Here is a 23,013-nt window from a genome sequence, read left to right as displayed (position 1 = left end):
ATCAACGACTATGTCTGTGATTGGCTACATTGCGCAGTGCTGCAGAAACATGTTGGACATTTGACGTTCTCCAGAGCGCAAACACACACGGAGCGTGTCAAATCTGTTACGCCAATATATTACAGCATCAACGAACAGAAGGTGCTCTTGCTTGTGTTTGAGTCATGCAGCACACCTGTAGACCCGGGCCTGACCTGGATTAACTTGTACTGAGAAGATGAGGGAAAAGGAGAAAGGATCCGTCAGATTAAGGATGGTGGACTTCTGGTACCGACTGTGGCACCTGCCGCTGTTGCTGTGTCTCTCAGGACTCCTGCGGCGGGGTAAGACTGAACACAATCTCATATTTTAAAAGTAACATAGCCTAAATTGATCCTTTTATTTAAGTTTGGTCTGAGTATGTCATATCGCACATCATGCGCGCCATGAGCGCTACTGACAGAAACGCGTTACCTGCGAAAACTGACAGCGGTTATTTGTGTCCCACAGCGATGCCAGTCATTCGTGAAATAACCATTCTTTGAGTCGGTACTTTCTTTTCATTGTTTTGGCTTAACGGAATCTAACACTACACATATTTATCTATTCAAAATGTTTATTAGTAAATCTCAGGCAACTTCATTTAGTTTCAAAGCAGAAGATGGATGCTTGTTTTCCCAGCCCTGTTACCAAAACTCATGTGCTGTTTTAAAAGCATGGTTTGTTATTTGTTCAAATAATTGATATTTGTGACAAAAACTTTATATTAAGACAAGGTGTAGTTTACACTATTTTTTTTTTATTTAAAAGAAGACAGAAGCTTCAAGTTTATAATTTTTTAAAATAATTTAATTTATTTAACAATTGTGTAAATTATAGATCAAACAAAACTGATAAAAACAGTGGTTTAACGTTTTTTTTTGTTTTGTTTTGTTTTTTGTTTGTTTTTTAGAAAAATAAATACATTTAGTAACAGGAATGAACACTGGGTAACAGGACTGAGTGTGTATGTGTGAGAAAGAGTGTGTACATGGCCGTGTTTGCATGTGTGTGAGTGAGATTTCTGTGTTGAAGGGATGTGCTGTGTGATAGTAGTACTTCACAGTGAAGGAGGTGGAAAGAGAAGAAGGAGAGAGAGTAAAGAGAGAGAGGAAGGGAAGGAAAGACAAAAAGAGGGGAAAAGGGAGGGTTGCAGGTGTGATTCACTCCTTCTCTTGCAGCATGCCATGGGTGTGTGTTTCTGGCAACGGCATAGTAAAGGTTCTCTCCATCTTCTACAAAAGATAAGAAAGACAAAAAGTTTCTCACTTTGTGGTTGACTGGCTCCCTGCAAGTGTGGCATTCACACTGTAAAAATAATCCTAAAAATCTACCATTTAAGTAATTTCCACTGTAAAGCTCATGATATAGGTGAAGAGTATTATAGCAACAAAATATTCACACTATTAAATCAACAAAACTACTCACTCCTGTTACTTTTACTCACTCCTGTTACTTTTCATATGAGTAACAGGACTGTATTGTCAAATACATGATAATTTAGGTAACAGGACAGTATGTTGAGATTGACCCTCTCATTCATAGTTACAATTTCATCAAATATACAGAAATTAAAAAAAGAGGACTTACCTTTGGTCTTCTCATGGCCTTCATAAGATCCAGATGATGCAATTTCCTGTTGAAAATGTGTGAGGGTAACAGGACTGAGTGAAAACCTGGGGGCACGACTAAAATGTGTATTTTACATAACATATTATGTATTTCTTATGAAATTTATTTTTGTTTAGCATTAATGGTATGGAGTAATACAACAATGCAAAAAATACTATTTCTGAAAGATTTTAATGATTATATTTCATGATAAAGTGAATTTTTACATGTAACAAATGCTATTTTTTATTATTCTCAGTAGTTTTTAATACTGTTTAAAATGATATATTTTAAATTTGCAGTTAGATTAATGTTCAGGACACTTTGCTTAATGACAAAAAATATTTTAGAGTTAATTTTCATGCATATTTAAACATAAAATGTCCTGGGGACAGAAATGGCACCCATTTGGTGGAATGGCACTTGAAACAAAGGGCAACGTTTTTGAGAGGTAACTTTGAGAAAAATTAGCTAGGTCCGTCTGCGCTGATCTGTCGTTGCTGACATACACACTAGATGAATGTCTTTGGCCATTTATTTCCTTTTGCTGTTTTGCTGTTCGGGGTTTAAATGTTTAAAACGTCTAGAGACGCATTGGTTCAGAACTTCTGCTAGGCATTCCCTTGCTCAAGATCGTTTCATCTCAAGAGTATCAAATCTTATAGAAGTCAAATATGTGTAGTCTAATACATGAATACATGACATAGTAGACAATTAACTTCTCCTAGAGTTGATTTGTTAACATTAGCATATATTTATTTTTTTTAATCTTTTTAGGGTTATCTTGTTATTGAAAAGAAAAAAATGTTTTGCATACCCTCAAGATAAAGTCCTCCATGCAGGCGCCACATAGTGTTTTCTTTGTTCCATGATTAACAACCTCAAGTTACATGTAAAATTGTTTAATGTGCTCATCCTCATGTTGACCCAAAACCAATGTGGAATGCAAAATGTTAGCAAACATCCAAGATGAACGGCATTCAATGAAAGACTTTCACAATTGTCAGGCTCCGAAACTGACAAAATAATACCATAAAAGTTACATACAAGTGGATTATTCAAGTGGTTAAAAATTGCAAGGGACTGGACAAAACATCTAACAAGCCTATGTCAAAATAGCATTTTCCACGTTACCTGTCATGTATTAATAAAAATGTGAAATGTAGAGCTCCTTTAAATTGAATTTGAAAAAAAAATATTAAGATTAAAATGAATATACAATGCTATATCAGATATACGTAAAATATATGTGTACAATAACAATTGCAGAAAAAAAATAACATTACTATGTGTGGAAATCCATGTCAATAGTAGGCTGCATTGGGTTTAATTTATCGACATAGAACTCATGTTTAATGACTAATACAATATACTGTTACTTCTGAGATTTTTTCATGTGAATAAATGCATAGATTTGTTTGTGTACCATAATGGTCACAATGTCAGGGGTTTTGGGTTATAATCCGTGCTTGTATAGTATTTTTTATTTTTTTTTCTCATCAAAAACCGAATGTTCATCAGCATGAACCACAAGAGAATGCTGAATCTGCACCACTGATAGCAGCGGCAACAATCATTTAGCATCATTTAACAATCATTTAGCAGTGCTAATTCGCCTCTTATTTCACAAACAAACTAAATTATTGCTCTTCTAGTTACCTAAAGATATTTTGTTTGTATTAGTTAGGCACATCCATGCCGTGAGATGTCTCAAAAAGTGGTGGGGACAATATCAACCCTGGCAAAAAGTGGTGGATACATGTCCCACCCGTCCCACCCACAAATTACACGTATGGTAACAACAAACAACACACACACACACACACACACACACACACACACACACACACACACACACACACACACACACACACACACACACACACCTATCCATACCAGTTAAACTCTGGTAATCTAACAATCTAATATTACTATAATTACTCATAAATAAATATTAAACAAATAAAAAAAAAAAAAATGGAATTAAAAACCTCACAGATATCACAAGTGTTTATGTAGCCTAGCTAACATGTAGCAATAAGAAAATAAATAATACTAAAAATATTAAACATACTTAAAACTGCAGTCCGCAACTTTTTTTGCATTAAAAATTTACAAAAATGATATGAGATTATAAAACATGAATCCTTTTTCCAAACCGTGTTTTGTCATATCCTGAATCATTATGGTACACTTATAATAAGTGTTTATATTCGGACTATTTCAGACAGGACTGGTAGGACTCGCCGCAGAGTATCACAGTAACTGCGTGACTCGCCATAGACATACACAGAGAAAAGTAGCTCCGGCTAGAATGTTCCTCCGCAAGACGCGTGCAGTTCTGTTTATTAACCGCTAGAGGGCCAAAAATCGCGGACAGCAGCTTTAAGTGAATTCAATAATGAATCACTTGGCCTAGCCTGCTATGGAGGAAGAGAATATTAGTGATCGACTGCTGTGAACTTAATTTGTCGACTCCTTTCTTGTTACGTGGCAAATTTTTTTGACCGCCCACTGCCGTGAGATTTGCATTGGGTTTCATGGGAGGGGTATATTGTTACTTTCAACTGTCAGTAAGATTGACCCAGCCACTAACCCAATGGTTGGGTAACAGACACACACGCAACAGGCATAAGCCAGCATTTGGGGAGTGGTGGACATACTACAACATCAAAACTAAGTCTTTAACAGACCGTGTTGTTGCAGTTATGTGCATCATGTCACAAAAAACTGGCCTGCCTGCCAGCATAAGATATGTTTTGCATGCTGGGACTAGCATTGGATGCTGGTAGACCAGCATATGTTGTATTTGGGTGCTGTATGATCCTAGCAAGACCACAACAAAACTTGTGTATGTGTTACATATCATGTTTCTTAGTATGTTCATAGTTACAGTTTTTTACAGACGCTAGGACACATTTCTCAATACTTAGGTCACTTTTGCAAAACTCTTCACACAGTGAGCACAACAGAAGTCTATGTGGGCTAAACTGAGGATCAGTTATCATTGCTTTGGCACAAAATGCATTCAATGACTATATCTCTCAAATGTCATAAATTATTTTCTCACTCAGACACAACAACTGCCAAAACTCTTTGTACATACAGGCCAATTTGCACATGCTTACATACTGTTTTCAAAACTGTTAAACTTATGTTCAAAACAATAACATCATACAAAACTGAATAAGGCAGAAATATGCTGCATTTCTATAATAATATTGTAATGAAATATATTCTGAATATAAAAAATCAAATACTATCAGAGGAATTAGATGAAACTGAACACCTACACAAGCATTTGTTTTTCAGTTTCATTACCATCCATTCAAAAGGGGAAACTTAGGAATAATTTTGTTCTGCAATGTAAACATGGACCATGTAACATGTACTGCGGTGAATTATAAGCAGTAGAGAGTGTCATTCTTGTTTTATAAAGAAATTTAAAAAAAGAAAACATTGTATAATGCTAACTGATGTTAGTGTTTTTAAGGTCGATGTTTTATGACTGACAAAGTGTGTTTGCTTGGTGAAAACCTTTGCTAGTGTTCTGGAAGAATGAGTTGATTTGAGACATGAATGAAGTGTTTTGGTAGATTTAGTGCATTTTGAATGTGAAATTAACTGCTGTGCCAAGATGAAAGTTGGTTAGGAGAACTGTGTGAAGAGTTTTGCAAAAGTGACTTAAGTATTGAGAAATGTGTCCTAGCGATTGTAAAAAACTGTAAATTGTTCATATATTAAATTATTATTTAATAGAGCAAAAGCATGTAGAAGGTTATCTTTATTGGTAAATAAAAAAAAAAAATCCTGAGTTTTGAACGAACACTGCTCAGTTTTTATATGGTCCCAATATATAAAGACTAAAAGTGACACTAAAGCAGGGTTGCGGTTTGTGAAATAAAGTAGATTCACTCTACAAGCAGAATAACTGAAGATAAGAGGAACAACAAGAACTGAAAAACGAGAAGAATCGAGCAGACAGCAGAACAACTACAGCTGATTCACAGCCTCATAGCCTTAGGTGAAATCGACCACAAACAAAATCAATGATGTTTCACCAGAGGATGTTTAAGCATCATCATCAACATGTTCATTTATTATAAACTAGTTTAGTTGTATTTACTTAATATGGTACATGTATAAGTTGTTGAAGTGTGTTTGAAGTTTGTTCCCTTTATTGGGCTTGTCCTTTGACTTCACTTGAACAATTAGTCTAATTTTCTTTCAGAAATTGTTGAAAATGCATGCTATTATTATTGATTACAACATTTCATGCTCCTGCAACTTTTACTACACTTTTTGTAATCAGTGACTGACAGCTGGATCTCCACACACAAGTTCCCAAATGACCATTAAAATGTTTGAAAATAGGAACTTTCAAATTGAACTCCTATTATCAAGTTGTTATTAGCAATCTCATTGAAAGAGCTCTTCTCATAACCCCTATTATTGAACTGCTGATCATTATGCTTTTATTTGGTATTTTGTATTTGTTTTCAGATCTCTAAATGCTTTGTTTTGCAATATACACAAGTTCTTTTTAATTGATTTTAACCAATTTTTGTAGTTCTTTGAAATAGGAGACAAATCATTTTGATTCTTTGAAACATTTCACCAGTTGGAATTTTTACTTCATTCAAAATTTCAGATGACATTGATAAATAAAATAATCATTACTAAAACAATTTGCTCGCTCTGTTGAAAGTTGAAAAATTTAATTGTTTTACAAAGTTTTAAATTACAATAAATCATATGTTTTGTCAGTCATATGTTAAATATTTTTTTCCCTTTACATCATTAATGTGTTAAATATAGAAATAAGCAAGCAAAATGCTTGTCCCAAAGCACTGCTTGCATATAGGCAGATGGTCTACTCATAAACAAACCCTGCAAGACCATGCTGCTGAACCGGCTTCACCAGCCCCATTTTGCTTGAGAACAGCATGACAATGCTGGTCCATCAGCTGAACCAGGGCTATACCAGTACTATACCAGCCTGGCATTCATGCTGGTTTATGTTTTCAGCAAGGCTTTCAACCATCTTGCCACAGTTATTGTCACTCCACATTTCAGTTTATTTAATTTATGTCACTCTTCATGTCACTCTTCACACAGATCTGTGCCATGGTCAGCGTCTGGTCCAGATCCAGGAAGGTCCTCTGTATCGAGTGCAAGGATATCCTATCTCCATATCCTGTAATGTTAGTGGGTTTAAAGGCCCGTCTTTACAGGATTTTGAATTTATAGTCAAGAAATCAAACGTGGAAATAAATATGATCAGTACTGAAAAGGAAAACTTTGCCTACGCAATGTTCTCCGGTAGGGTAAGGGGAAAAGATATTGAGATTGAGAGGTTGTCAGGATCTTCAGTTCTCTTGAGGATCAAAAAATTGCTGGAAGAAGATGCGGGTGAATTATTCTGTCACACCCCAAACACAGATGGTGAATATTTAGGAAGTTATGAAGCAGGAACAACACTTAACGGTAAGATATTTATCTGGATTGTTTTGATGATTAGTCCGTTTTGAGGTTATTGGCATTTCATTGGCAGACATACAGTGGTGTGAAAAAGTGATTTTTTTTATTTTTTTGCATGTTTGACACACTTCAATGTTCAGATCATCAAACAAATGTATATATGAATCAAAGATAACACAAGTAAACACAACATGCAGTTTTTAAATGAAGGTTTTTATTATGAAGGGAAAACAAAATCCAAACCCACATGGCCCTGTGTGAAAATAGTGCTTGCTCCCTAACATAATAACTGGTTAGGCCACCCTTAGTAGCAACAACTGCAATCAAGCTTTTGTGATAACTTGCAATAAGTCTGTTACAACGCTGCAAAAAACTATTTCAGTCTAAATTTAAGTTTTATGTAATTGAATTACATTCAAATTTTCTATCCATTTGGATTACATAGTTTTTACATAAACAAACTAATAAACTTAATGTGATTCATATTTGTAAGTCATATGTAAATGAAACATGTATGCAGAACATGCCCAAGTTATATAACACTGCTTAGTGTTCATGTGTTTGTGCACTACTGAGTTAAAGTACCATTGAAGCAGTGTCAGAGTTAATGAGATAATTAAGTGATGATTGAACATTAATGATGAACACCTGCTGTTAACAAGAAATGCTGAAGGAAAGAGAAACAGCTGACTTCAGTTACAGCCTTCAATTAAATCAATTGAGGATAAAAGACATTAAATCTTTCACAGTCTGATTAAACTACTCCACAATCTCTCAAAACATTACCAGCTTCAATCATTACTAATTAGACTGACTTTATTTCTGTCATACGTCTACATAAGTTTTAATTATCAAAGGTTCAGATGCTGATGATATATTGAGATTCATTTTAAGTTGCCATCTTTGTGGTCAGTGTTGGCTTTAATTGGGCTCTTGATTTTATTACATCAGTTGTTCTTTGGCTGCTGTAACTGAGTGTTTATGAAACACATTTCGTATGGCATAAATGTCAAGAGAACGTGTGATCAGGTGCTGATGGTGAAAGTTGTCATTTAGTGACCTGGTTTATTGATCTAATTCAGAGTTTGGTCTCTGATGTAATGGGTGTTGTATTATTAGCTTCACTATAGTGGAAATGTGATTCTACAACATGAGATCCAGCAGTTTTGTGACGAGCAGATAAAATTAAGAATTTTAAAACCAGTTTGTGCACAAAAAAAATTTGGTCTACTGCATCATTCGGACTCGTACAGACATCAAGAATCAACGTATAAATCACAACAACGGTAAAAGTAAAAAAAATAAATAAAAAAAAGCTTCATGCTGCAATGCATGCTGGGTATCAACTTAGTACAAACTTCATCCATGGCTCCCAGCATGCATTGCAACATTAAGCTTTTTTTAATTTTTATTTTTTTACTGTTACCGTTGTGATTCATACGTTGATTCTTGATGTCTGTATGAGTCAGAATGATGCAGTAGATCGAAAATGGTTTTAAAATTCTTCATGTTATCTGCTCGTCACAACACTGCTGGATCTCATGTTGTAGAATCACATTTCCACTATAGTGAAGCTAATAATACAACACCCATTTGAAGTTTAGACTGAAATATTTTTTTGTGTGTGGAGGAGTTTTGGCCCACTTGTCTTTGCAGAATTGTTGTAATTCAGCCACATTTTAGGGTTTGAGCATGAACCACCTTTTTAAGGTCATGCCGCAGCATCTCAATAGGATTGAGGTCAGGACTTTAACTAGGCCACTCCAAAGTCTTCATTTTGTTTTTCTTCAGCCATTCAGAGGTGGACTTGCTGGTGTGTTTTGGATCATTGTCCTGCTGCAGAACCCAAGCTCGCTTCAGCTTGAGGTCACAAACAGATGGCCAGACATTGTCCTTCAGGATTTTTTGGTAGACAGCAGAATTCATGGTACCATTTATCACAGCAAGTCTTCCAGGTCCTGAAGCAGCAAAACAGCCCCAGATCATCACACTACCACCACCATATTTTACTGTTGGTATGATGTTCTTTTTCTGAAATGCTGTGTTACTTTTACACCAGACGTAATGGGACACACACCTTCCAAAAAGTTCAACTTTTGTCTCGTCAGTCCACAGAGTATTTTCCCAAAAGTCTTGGGGATCATCAAGTTGTTTTCTGGCAAAACTGAGACGTTTATGTTCTTTTTGATCAGCAGCGGTTTTGCTTGAAACTCTGCCATGCAGGCCATTTTTGCCCAGTCTCTTTCTTATGGTGGAGTCATGAACATTGATCTTAACTGAGGCAAGTGAGGCCTGCAGTTCTTTGGATGTTGTTGGGGGTCTTTTGTGACCTCTTGGATGAGTCGTCGCTGCGCTTTTGGGGTAATTTTGGTTGGCCGAAACTCCTGGAAAGGTTCGCCACTGTTCCGTCTTTTCGCCATTTGTGGATAATGGCTCTCACTGTGGTTCACTGGATTCCCAAAGCTTTAGAAATGGCTTTATAACCTTTTCCAGACTGATGGATCTCAATTACTTTCTTTCTCACTTGTTCCTGAATTTCTTTGGATCTCAACATGATGTGTAGCTTTTGGGGATCTTTTGGCCTACTTCACTTTGTCAGGCAGGTTCTATTTAAGTGATTTCTTGATTGCAAACAGGTGTGGCAGTAATCAGGCCTGGGTGTGGCTAGAGTAACTGAACCCAGGTGCGATAAACCACAGTTAAGTTATGTTTTAACAGGGGGGCAAGAACTTTTTCACACAGGGCCATGTGGGTTTGGATTTTGTTTTCCCTTCATGATAAATATCTTCATTTAAAAACTGCATGTTGTGTTTACTTGTGTTATCTTTGATTGATATTTAAATTTGTTTGATGATCTGAACATTAAAGTGTGACAAACATGCAAAAAAATAAAAAATCAGGAAGGGGGCAAGTACTTATTCACACCATTGTATAACTACAGAAATCCATCTGTTAGCATCCATTGACATTTCCATTTGTTCCAACAGAAGATGATCAGCTATAAGCTGAAGTTGTACATATATTTCTTTGAATCACTATTATATCAGCCATCAGTTACTCAATAGATATTGTTATTGGCATTGAAAAACACATATTGGTCAACCACTCGTTATTACTAATGTTTTCAATGCAAAAATCCACAGTGATTAAGGACACCCTGGTGGCATCATACTCTGGCTCTCCCTCCCAGAGCTTGTCTGAAGGTGATCCTCTTCAGCTTGAGTGTCAGGTCTCCAGCCAAACTTATCAGCACACCCATCTGTCGGTCACATGGTTTGTCCACAGTGAAGAGGATGAGAACCCCCGACCAATCATCACTCTGAACAAAGACCTGACTGTAAAGACAGGAGCTGGATTTGAGGATCGCTACCATGCAGGTGTTATCAGCATGGATAAGGTGGAGGACACAACCTACAGACTGAAGATGTCTCAACTGCAGGAGTCAGACCAGGGGAAGTTCTACTGCAAAGCCATTGAGTGGATCCAAGACCCAGACCGTTCCTGGACACAGATCGCCCACAAAACCAGCTCAGCATGTAACGTGGAGGTCAAACGAATTGGTGAGATTTATTTATTGTCATTTAAACCTAAAATTCTCAACTGGTTTTGCTTCAGGACCCAGAGTGACCCAACAGAGTTTAGAGTATAAAATCTACACATTTTTCTAAATGTCTCCTTAATTTCAATAGTTTTATGCTCTCTGCTGTCAATAATTTACAGTACAAAAAAACTTGTTTCTGTTTTTAAGTGAACCTGTATTTAATGTATTCTGAGTCAACATTTTCTGTTACCTAGAGGACCACTGATATTAAGTATATAAGTTATATCTGGTGCAATGACTGTGTGGGTACGACTTCAGTCATAAAACAGGATATTGTGTAAGAGAACCTTGTTCATCTCATGCTATTTCTTGTGTTTCAGAAGTGGGCCCTGATGTAGGTTCGTTCACTGTCTATATGAAGGCCTCGAAGGGGCCACTACTGGTGGGAGATGCACTGGATATCCAATGCAGTGTGAAGGCACAGCATCTTCCTGGTCATTTATTTTCAGTGACTTGGCTGAAGAACCAGAAGAACATGGCTCAGATCGGATCTTCTGGGATACTCACTGTGTTTGACAGTTACAAAGAGAGAGAGAATGCAGCGGAGATGAGAGCAGTGAAAATCAGTCACACGGACTACCTGCTGACCATCCGTTCGGCTACGACTGAAGACCAGGGCCAATACCAGTGTGAAGTGTGGCAGGAAAACATGAATGATGATGGCACCTTCAGAAAAATACAAAAACAACTGTCCAGTCCAGAGACTGTGAGCATCACGGCCAAAGGTAAATAATGCCACAGTATTTCTCCTCTACAGTCAAGTGGACTTTATTGTGTTGCTGTGCAGTTGCTGAGGTGTTCTGGTATAAAAGATAAAGAAAATTGTAAATTTTCGTTTTATAAAGGAAAAAACAATTATTACATTTTTAAAGAACATCTACCATGTAATGAGAAATATATTTATTATTTATAAAAAAAATATGAAAACACACAGGTAAAAATAAAAACAATATGTTATTGACACTGCCTGTTTATTTGCCTGTCTGGTCAGAGAGTGATCTGACGGTGGTCATGGTGATGAAGGATGTGGTGACTGAGGGAGATACACTACAGGTCACCTGCTCGGTGTCGGGATTCAAAGGTCCTTTATCAGTGTCATGGCAACACAAGAAAGACTCAGGGGATTCCTTCAGTGATGTCATTAGTCTGACCCATGAGGGAGTGATGAAAGATATTGGGACAAGGTATCAGAGCAGACATGTTCAAACACTCCATTCTCCAGCTGGAAACTTTACCCTGGAGATTGGTGCATCTACGACATCTGACAGTGGCGAATACAGGTGCGTTGTGTCTGAATGGACCGTACAGAGCAATGGCGAGATGACGAAAGCCAACACCCAGTCTCAGCAAAAAGCCATTTCAGTTAATTCTGTTGGTAAGACTGCTATATATTCACACATTATTCCCAGGATCAGGGAAACTGTTTAGATATGCTGACATCAATTCTTTGTCATTACTTATATTTCTACTGCATGATACTGATACCAGAGTATGAATAATCACTGTAGATGTTTCTTTTCAGAATCTCAAATGACGGTGACCTTGAAAAGTCGGACAACAAATGTGCCTATAAATTCTTCAGTAGAATTACTATGTACAGTCAAAGGGCCTAAAGTGTCTTTGGGTGTACGCTGGATGTTTCGGCCCCCCAATTCAACTGTACTGAGGAATATTTTATCCATACGCCACACTGGAGAAATCTCCTGGGGAGCAGATCAGAGAAACTATCAGCTATCCGTTCAGACACAGCCGTCAGCAACAGTTTTTTTGCTCATAGTGCCACGAGCCAGCAAGCAACAAGAAGGACAGTACCAGTGCCAAGTTGATGCCTATCAAAAGGATGTACAGAAAGCCATGAAGAACTCCAACCCATTGGCTGTGACTGTACGAAAACCTGGTAAATACAGCTGTTTATTAAAAAATTATTTTGTTTTAGTGTACATTTGCCAATTTTCATGCCACTTTGTATTGTTACAATGTCAGTAGTATATGTAAATTAACAAAGTCTATTCTTTCTCTCTACTCTTTTACCATGGCCGATAAATTCCTGTTTATTTGTCAGCAAAGGTCCACCAGATGAATCAAAATGCATCATTCGGTGGACTTTTGACAGGTCAAGGGCTTTTTGAAAACTACAGAATGTACATCCGCATTTTTGTATCCCCATCCACAGACAGTCACATTGAAAGAGGCTTACTAACAAAACCGTTATTGTAAGAGTTTGTTTGTGACTGAAAATTGTATAGTACTTCGTTTACACTAGGAGTGTCTAATCCTGCTCCTTGAGGACCACTGTTCTGCAGAGTTTAGCCCCAACCCTAGTCAAACACCCCTGAACCAGTTAGTCAAGGTCTTACTAGGCATACTAGTAAGTTCCATGCAGTTGTGTTGAGGAAAATTGGAGCTAAACAGTGGATCTTCAGGAGCAAGTGTGGACACCCCTGTTGCACTCTTTAAAGAGCATTATGGTATAATGGAACGCTATGTCAACAGCTTTCTTATCTATATGCAAAAGCGTTTTGCATTGGGTGGAACTGACAGAACAGCAGTTCCTTTTAGTTTTTTCCCCTCCGTATGACCTAAAACAAAGTCATCCAGCCTAAAACATAATCGTCCAGTGTGAAATGTTTACTACACTGAGGTTTTTCCGATTTTCTGTTGTGTTCTGTGTTTATGATTCTTTACAGCCTTTTAAAAGGGAAGACATCAGCTCTTTTTCTCTAGACAACAGGTTTTCTCTAGTCAGATAGCACAGATTTCATTATTTTCTTCACCTTTCTTCTGCCTTTCTTGGCAGACAAGTTTTATTGAAAGTCCACTTTGCCAGTGGTGAATTACCGCTTTTAGAAGATATAGTCTGTCAAACGTTTGTACATACTCTTGTCTTTATACTCTCTATACTCCCTACCCCAACCCTTTCCCTGAACCTATCCATATCCCATATATCCCATATTTTATTTTAATGTGCCCTTGTTATAATGTAACTACACAAATGGGTACTAAGTTATATTAATTAACAACATGTAGCCTACTTACTATGATTTAGGTAAAATAAAGCCTTGCCCCCAACCTCAATAGCAGCAAATGCAAATCTATCAAATTTACCCAAAAACAAGTATGTGTCAGGTGTGGGTGCCAAGAATGCGCACAATGAAGGTAGCTGTAGAATAGCGAACACAACCATGTTATCTTAGCAAGAACAAACAAAGAACTGAGGAAACTTGGGGCTAAAATACACAGGGAGAGTAATCAAGGTAAAATAATAAACAGAACAGGTGTTATAAGTTAACACCTGTTCCGTTTTCAGAGGTGGAAGTAAAGAATTGCACATTCTCACATTACTGTAATGAAGTAGTTTGGGGGGGTTATGGGGAACTAACTGGAACACAGAAACTAAACAAAACGGTGACAGTGAACACAATAAGCACCAAATGCTTTATTATTTTGCTTTATCACATTATACCAAATGCTTAATTTTGTATTGAAAGTGCATATAGTTACAGACACCTAATATGGAGTGGAACTTCCATTTGTATTATTTGTATTTACTTGTATTTATTTGTATTTAAGTAAACTAAATGAAATGCCTTTAAAAATAGATGCAATAGATGTAAATTACAGACAGAACATTTGTAAATGTCCTTTCCCAGAGCTCTTGTACCTCCTTGAACACTTTCCTTTATTCATTTAGAACATATTCCTATTTTCTTTTTGCACATGCTGAGCAAAATATTGCCTACTGTTTTTTTTTTGTTTTTTTTTTTTTTTATAAAGATTCAGCAGTTTGTTGAAAATCTTGGTTTTTCTCTCTTCTCCTCACTTTGTAATGTTTACCAACAGAGAGCAAGTTGAGCCTGTCCAAACTCAAGTCTCGTCTGGAAACCACCGCCAACACTGATGCTATGATTGAATGCTCAGTCCTGACGACAACCACAGATACATCTCGTTTCATGATAACATGGATGATTGGGACCCAGATGCTCTTAACTATGGACCTAGATGCTGTTGTCAAGTTTGGCCCCGCAGCTGGACCAGAGAAGGACCAGAGAATCCGCATGGAAGTAAGACAGAAGCAGACCTTCCAGTTGACTGTCCGTCAGGTCAGAACATCTGACAGTGGACCGTATCGTTGTGAGGTGGACGAGTGGCTTCAGGATCCTCTTGGTGACTGGTATTCCCTAAATAAAAAGTCTGATACCACAGAGCTTGTTGTCAGAGAGAAAGGTAATAAAACACACATTTACTTCATTGCAATGGCTTTTTCACTGAATTTGCACGGAACCTTCAGTGAGACATAAGCATATTGTACACAAATGTACAAATTCATATGATTCACCAAATTCACCAAAACAAAATAGTTAGGAATTGCCATGAAAGTAAGTTGGATTCAGGACAGTTGTTACAACGTAGGCATTTTTAACTTATCTTATCTAACTTATTTTTAACTTAACATATCTTCAAAAATATCAAAATGTCTTTTAATTTCAGAAATTTAAACATCATAGAAGAGATTTATTCAAATCATTGCACATATGGATTTATGTAAATTATGTATTTTTTTAATAAATTAAGAAATTCAGATGAAAAGTAATCTTATTTGATCTGTGATGTTGTGTTTCATTTAAACAGAAAGTAAACTGAGTGTTATGAAGGAGAACAAAATGCTCAACATTACCAATCTTCAGGCCGGGTTCACCGTTGACTGTGTCATTGACTCACAGTCCAGTGATAATTCTGCCTTTGAGGTCACCTGGTTCAAGGTTCAGGAGGAAGGACCACTCGCTATATTCACTGCCAAGCGTGACGGGACCCTACACAGCGCAATTAATGATAAATATCTGGTGTTTGGACGACCACTTGCCACACACTACAAGCTGACTGTGCCACAGATCAACCCCACTGATGTGGGGCAATACTACTGTCAGGTAGAGGAGTGGCTTCCAACTGCTGACAACTGGAAGAAATTTGCTTCGGATAAATCAGGAGAGCTGTCTGTCCATGTTCACACTGAAGGTAACTATCTAGAAACTAACATGTCTTTTTGATAATTACTACTAAGATTTAGTCACTGAATTAGCCTGCTCATATCTCTTCAACCACATAGTGACAACATCCCTATCAGCCAACAGGATTTTAGGATTAGGGGTAATGTTAGGATCAGTCATGTACACCATTTAAATCAACCAATAATTTCCCTCTAATTTTAGGGGTAGGTTTTAGTTAGATTAAATATATCCTTCTTGTGCTTTTAAGGGCCCTCCTGCACTAGTTATAATTACAGATATTACATTATATTATATCCTGATTGAAAAGAAAAGGAAAGAAAAGAAATACAATTGAAACTGAATATAAAGGCTATTTTTAAAAGGCCATCATTGTGGAAACAGAAATTTTGGCCACATAATATCTGCACAATGCTAACCAACCAAACTTTGACCCCCATGGCTGGATATTGGGTGGTCTTCTGTTTGTCTAAAGGGATGGGCTTCTACCTGACATTTTTGTCTGTTTCAGTGATATATGTTATGTAGTAGGGACATTTTATGTGTGGTATTCAAAAGTAAAGAAAAACAGCACATTCAACCATAAATCTAATGTATATACAAAACAGCAAATCTTTATCTTTTCCAAAAAAACAAAAACAAAACAACAATCTAACATTTGATTTGTTTTTCAGGTGATACCAAAAAATTGATAGACCTGTTTGGACTAACACTGGGAATCACTATTCCTCTGATTTGTTTTCTGGTATTGGTCATAATATTGTTGCTGGGAAGGAAGAACAAGAGGAATTCTGATCTGAAGAAAAAGAAAGCCTGTCTGTGGGCTGAAAACCACCCCCTTAACTCTGTGCCGAAGGTGACTTCTGCTGCAAGGCACCATTCCTAACCTGTCTACCAGTTACAGTATCAATCAGACGGGCCTGTGACATAAACAATGTATTGTTACTGTCACGATCTGTGTGTTTTTCATGGACTTTTAATTTGTAGATTATTCTTTCCTGTTTCCTTTGTTCCTGCTTTTTTTGTTTGTCATGGTTACTCATTGTTCATTGATTACACACACCTGTTCCTCATTAGTTCTCAGTGTATTTCATGCCTGCAGCTCTGTCACTGTTTGTCTGTTGTTTTCTGTGCTTGTGCATACCATTGCATTGCCTTCATGTTTGGACCTGTTTTGTTAGATAAAGTACACTGCATTTTAGATCCACTTCACTTCACCTCATCTTCATCCTTCGCCCAGCTATGACAGAACACCAGACTGAAGAAAGGATTTATTATAAAATGGATCTAGCAGTGGTACAGATCCTCCTACTCTCAGAAGAGGATTGCTCCCTTGAGGAGCACACAGAGAGCTTTATTTGGTCTGGTCTATCAAGTTAGCTCCGATGATGACAGTCTCTGTGTTTTTTCTGAGCAGGACTAAATGTCCAAACAAAGGCACACTTGCTCGGAGATGATCCTCAAGGTACATTCATTGAATATGTGGACTGGGTACTTCGTCAATCGCAATACTATCAGTAAGTGGGAGGAAGATCTCATCACTCCTTCCACACTTCTGAGACCATCCAGTCCTTTGTCGAGTCCACGCCCTCCACAGAATTGAAGGTGACACCCACCACAGAGCCAGTGCCCGCAACAGAGCCAGAGCCTGATCCAGTCTGACTAGGTGTGTGAGCTGGTTTATACCTGTGTCAGTGGGAGTACTAGTGGAGCTGGATGATGAGGCACTTCCTGCTCTGCTGGTTCTGCCCAACTCTAAGTCTTTGTCGCCACCATCGTTCTTTCTGCTCCACCTATGTCAATCGTTGCTCTACCTCCACCACAGACTTCCGGGTCTTCGTCTGCGCCTCATTCCTCCACCACTTCAGCTCCATCGGGCTCCTCCTTCCCTCCAGCTGCACCTCAGTCCTCCAACACTGGCTTCCCACACTCACATTTAAGTAACACATTTCAATTTAGCAATAATGAACTGTCCTATAAATGTTATTTCTTATGTTCAAATTGTGTTATAAAGGCTTATATTTTATACTCGACAAGCGAATGTGCTTGTGCAGGCCTAAGTGTGCATCTGAGGGGACTGACTGTTTCTACAGCATATAGACAATTTTACAGGGGTGAAAACAAGGCTGTCAGAGAGAGACTTAGTCTTTACAATGGCATGCACACTATGAAGGTATAGATCAGATGTTATTTTCAGTACTCACAACTTTCAAAACTGTTTTATATGACTTTTGTCAACTGAACAATCAGTATGTTGTTAAACAATCCAACAGTCAAAAATTAAATATGGTGCTACCCTGAGCTGTCTTTGAAAGGCATTTCTCTAAACACATCAAGATGCACAAAATCATGTCATGTGTGTACATTCGGCATGTAGGAGTAGATTACAATGATATGTTTGTTTTATGCATTTTTTTATTCTTTTTTTTTTACTTTGCTTTAAAATCTACACACATGCATTTTTACACGTTTGAGATTTTGAGAAATGTAACTTTAGAAATATAACTTGTCTGATCTGTCACCACAGATGGATGGCCTTTGTAATGTCATAATTGCAAATTCATTATTCTAGAAATTTCCCCCATAATGCAAATATATTTGAGACCGTGTCTGATATAGGGCCTAAGCCTTCACCAGCATCACCATGGAAACCTTCCTTCATATTTGCACACCATGTAAATAAATTTGCACTCTGACTTTGGCTGTGTAATGTTGTTGTAGTTTTCATGTTCATGAATGTTTATTTCATTTCTTCCATATTGTGATGTGCATTTGAGTGTAACAAAGTATTAAAAAAGAAATGAAATGTATGGTGTGGACTTGGATCTGTCTATCAGCTGTTGATTGACAAGTTTGAGGGTGGGTTTTTAAACAGACTAAATGTTTGGAAAAATCCAACATACGTCACCAGAGTATCCGGTGTCATTTTTACTGGGATATCCATTTATCAAAATGGTACAAGATTATTCTTCTGAAATCTATGTGATAAAATAGGTCAAAAGTAATTAAACAGTATTTAAAAAGTAGGCAAAGTACATTACTAAAAATATATAATCTTTAGTTAACTGACTAGAATGTCATTTGGAATCAGTAACAGATTTTAACTGTAAATGGCACTGAATATGTCTGACAGAAATCAATAGTAGCTGTTACAGTTTTCTCAATTGCTAAAAAACACAATTTCTGAAACCTTGCTCAATTTTCTGAAACCATTACAGTTGTTGCCTATTGCTTGAACACTTTTTGCAAAACTTCAGCTCATTGTGTCAAAACTTTACACACAAGCACACAAGACACAACACTGGGAAATAAACCATTCACATCTATGTCAAACTGAAACTCTGCTATCAAAACCTAATAATCCTTTGTCAAAATGTCACTCTGATGACAAAATGATACACACTTGCATCATATGAATAAACTTTCAGATTAGCAGCAACACAATAGTGTACTTTATATAAAACACTGCAGTCTTTAATTTTCAGTTTTTATTCAGTTCATCAGTTAGCATTCTGTGAAGCTCAATGCAACACTTACAGTTTTTGTTCTTTTTTTCCAACAAAGGTTTTCACAACCACCAAAAATTAAAGTACTGAAAGGTTACAAATGGCATCAACTCAATACTGCACATCACAGTACTATACTTTACAGTACAGTGAAGGGTTGGATTCTGGAATCCACTGCCGCTTCAATATATATCTTTTAAGTTATTAATCAACATTTATCTTTCTGTTAAATTATTTGAATGGCTTCTTCAACACATGTTAAAGCATTTATTTTCCTTTTCAAACACTAGAAAACAATTTTGGATGTTATCTGTACCTCTCACTGAGAGAACAGAACATGTTATCGGTATGTTTTGGGAAAGTTTCCTGCTCAGAGCAGAGCTCAGATTAACTTCAGCCTTGAAGAAGCTGTGGATCATGTGTATCTGTGTATGTGTGCTAAGTGTTTTGTGCAGGTCCTTTGTACTGGTGGACAACTCTGCTTGAGACCAGCAGACGCCATGCCATGACCCCAAAAGAACATCCGGTACCTAAATCCAGGGTCCCCTCGTCAACATCGTGACGAAGAGAGATATGCTTCTGACTATCTGTCCATGTGTGGAAGATTACCATATCTGTCTATTTTTCTTAGCCAATCAGAATCACTCAACCTGAAGTAATGACGCATTTAGTTGACTCTGTTAGAGTATAATTGTTGTGGAAATGTGAATGTACGCAGAGCGGCCTACAAACTCCTTGTGAGACTTGAAGCTGGCTTCTGCTGATGAAACTGCAAACTATTCTTCAGTAAAATTTCCTTCATTTTATTAATTTTTAAACTTTGATTCCGGGTCTTTATTCATCATATCTGGTCTTTTGGGTCTTTACAGTTTTTGCCTATTGCTTGAACACTTTTTGCAAAACTTCGGCTCATCGTGTCAAAACTTTACACACAAGCACACAAGACACAACACTTGGAAATAAACCATTCACATCTATGTTGAATTGAAACTCTGCTATCAAAACCTAACAATCCTTTGTCAAAATTTCACTCTGATGACAAAATGACACACACTTGCATCATATGAATACTTTCAGATTAGCAGCAACACAATAGTGTACTTTATATAAAACACTGCAGTCTTTAATTTTCACTGTTTTTATTCAGTTTATCAGTTAGCATTCTGTGAAGCTCAATGCAACACTTTTTTTCCAACAAAGGTTTTCACAACAACCAAAAATGAAAGGTTACAAATAACTTCAACTCAATACTGCACATTACAGTACAGTATAGTAAATGCAGTAACGCAAAAATACAAAAATAACAAAATACACTACTGTAAATACAGAAAAACAGGCAGATTGTGTGTGGGTGGGATTACAGATCCTGCCGTCTGTTTGGGTCTGGCCACATGATCTCATCAACATCACAAGTGATATTTTGTCTCCGCATGTCTTTTCCATTGCCTGCAGAAGAGGTATATATGGCAGTCATATATGCGCCATCTCCACGTGTAAAAAATTCTTTGATAGGATTTAGAAATGGCATGTAAGGGGGCAGGTATACAACTTCAAATTGATCATGGTTGGTGAACCAGACCTGGACCAGAGCAGCCCCGTGGAAACTAACAGTATCCCAGACAACAACAAACCTGGGCTGCTCTGATCTGTCCTGTACAACTACATCATGAAGTTCATTGAGAAATGTGCGTATATATTGTGTACTGTAGGGACAGTTTGGCATGATGGTGTTGTAGCCCTCGAAGGCTTATGGTGGCACACATTGTGATGTTTCCCCCACATGCACAATTGCCCTTTGGCCAACAATATTACGACCCCATCGTCTACTTTTGCTGAGGTTGAAACCAGCCTCAATGTAAATAAATTCATGAGGCTGTGCAGGTCTATCCATGTCTAAGATTTTCTGCAACAAAAAATACATAGCAAGGATGCTGGCATTACTCAAAACACACAACTACAACTTCCTCTTTCTTTCCCTCCTACTCCTCCTCTTTCTTGCCCTCCTCCTCCTCCTTTTTTTCTTTCCCTCCTCCTCGTCTTCCTCTTTCTTGCCCTCCTCCTCCTCCTTTTTTCTTTTCCTCCTCCACATCTTCCTCTTTCTTTCCCTCCTTCTCTTCCTCTTTCTTGCCCTCCTCCTCCTTCTCATTGCCCACCTCACATACGCACTCGTCCTCGTCCTCTCACATTGTTTCTTCTATCCATTCTCAGACTTTCTGCTTCCCACCTTCAACAACCTGTTTGCTCTCTGAACTGGCTTACAATGGTTGTGTCCAACATGTGTTCTCTATTTGTATTTGATTGTTGCCACTTGTGTTTACCAGTATGGATGACATGTGCATTAGGGTGCAGAATGTGTTTTGAGAATGAGAATGTCTTTAGAGTTTTGCTGAAAAGTCTAAGTGAGATCTGCAAATTGTGTTTTACCATGTGAAATGGTTTAAGGTATTGACAACAGACTGCACAATTAGCTAAATGAGGTCAGGCAACTGAGAACTTTGTTCAGCCAATGGGTTTTAGTGTTTTAGCAATTGAGAAAAACTGTAATATTACTATGGGGCAGTATCTTAGACAGAGATTAAGACTAGTCCTAGACTAAAATGGCCCTTTAAACCAGATTAACGGAAATGTGCTTCCTCTGTCATGGTTTTAATTAGTCCTAGATTTAGTCTAGTCCATAGTTTAATAAGATGATTTCCTGGAGTAAGAATAGAGCTACTCCAGGACTAAATTATGGCTTAAATTAAACATGGAAGGCAGGTTTAACTTCAGATTAATGCTTTGTTTCAAATAAAATACATTGATTACTTGAATACAGTTGTGATCAGAATTATTGGCACCCTTGGCAAATATGTAAAAAAAAAAAAAACTAACCTTTTATTGAAGTAAAACAACTGAAAACCTAATTTTGCCAAGATAACTTTTCTCCTATAATGCTTGATATAATGAGTTTGGAGATCACCTGACAAGAGATCAGAGAGCACTCCACCATTTAAAATCTGTCCAGATCCTTCAGTTTCCCAAGTTTTCAATAGAGTCCAGGTCCGAGGACTGGGATGGCCGTGGCAGAACCTAAAGCTCTTTTTTTCATGAGCTCATGTGTACATAACTGTACAAGATTGAAAGTAATTGGCAGACAGATGCTGATATCCACAGTAAACACAAAAGCAAGATTGAAACCAAAATATTTATATTTTTAGTGTAAATATTTGTGGTTGTGAATACAGTATTACACAGTACGAAAAAAAGGAAATACATCAATCGTGTAGTTGGACAGAAACAATGACTGTGTTTGAAAAAGGAAATCAATATACTTTCTGATTTTTGTGTTACATGGAGAATTGTGTGTTGTATTTTTGCAAAAAGTGTTTTATGAAATTGAAAACTGAGTCAAAGGCCAATAATTAGTGAATGGTTTTGCAGATTTTGTGTGTGGTTCTGCTGTTTGAGTGTCAGGTTTCAGAAATTGTGAGACAAGTAAGGATTTTGTGTGTAAGCAGTTGAAAAAACTGTAATAGTCCTGGCTGGAAAATTGTAAATATGAATATATACTTAAGAGATTTTACTCATAATCATTTCTAGGTGTAACAATAATTGTGACCAGTGTTAGAGAAAAACATTTATTTCATCATGTAATTCCTTATATATATATATATATATATTTTTTTTTTTTTTATGAAAGATTTTCACAGCTTTCTTTGTTCATATTCACCAAGGGTGATATAAATAGTATTTGTGATGTCCTTACATGAATGCACCACTACATGGCACTCAAGCTTCTTGAGTTAGATATATA

At 37.1% G+C, this 23,013-nt stretch overlaps 1 protein-coding gene across 1 annotated transcript; it reads left to right on the top strand.

The window, feature by feature from the left end:
- Positions 1-73: 73 nt before the first annotated feature.
- On the top strand, positions 74-17,031 carry LOC137036335 (immunoglobulin superfamily member 2-like). Its single transcript, XM_067410445.1, has 9 exons — positions 74-323; positions 6,748-7,116; positions 10,254-10,670; positions 11,032-11,436; positions 11,703-12,086; positions 12,234-12,608; positions 14,552-14,935; positions 15,341-15,724; positions 16,389-17,031. Exons 1-9 carry the CDS (start codon positions 218-220, stop codon positions 16,598-16,600), a joined length of 3,036 nt encoding a protein of 1,011 aa, XP_067266546.1. The 5' UTR covers positions 74-217; the 3' UTR covers positions 16,601-17,031.
- The last annotated feature ends 5,982 nt before the right edge of the window (positions 17,032-23,013 follow it).

Source organism: Chanodichthys erythropterus, chromosome 14 (assembly GCF_024489055.1).
Source record: "Chanodichthys erythropterus isolate Z2021 chromosome 14, ASM2448905v1, whole genome shotgun sequence".
NCBI lineage: Eukaryota > Metazoa > Chordata > Actinopteri > Cypriniformes > Xenocyprididae > Chanodichthys > Chanodichthys erythropterus.
Note: the sequence above shows the minus strand (reverse complement) of the source record. Positions and strands in the feature narration are given on the sequence as shown.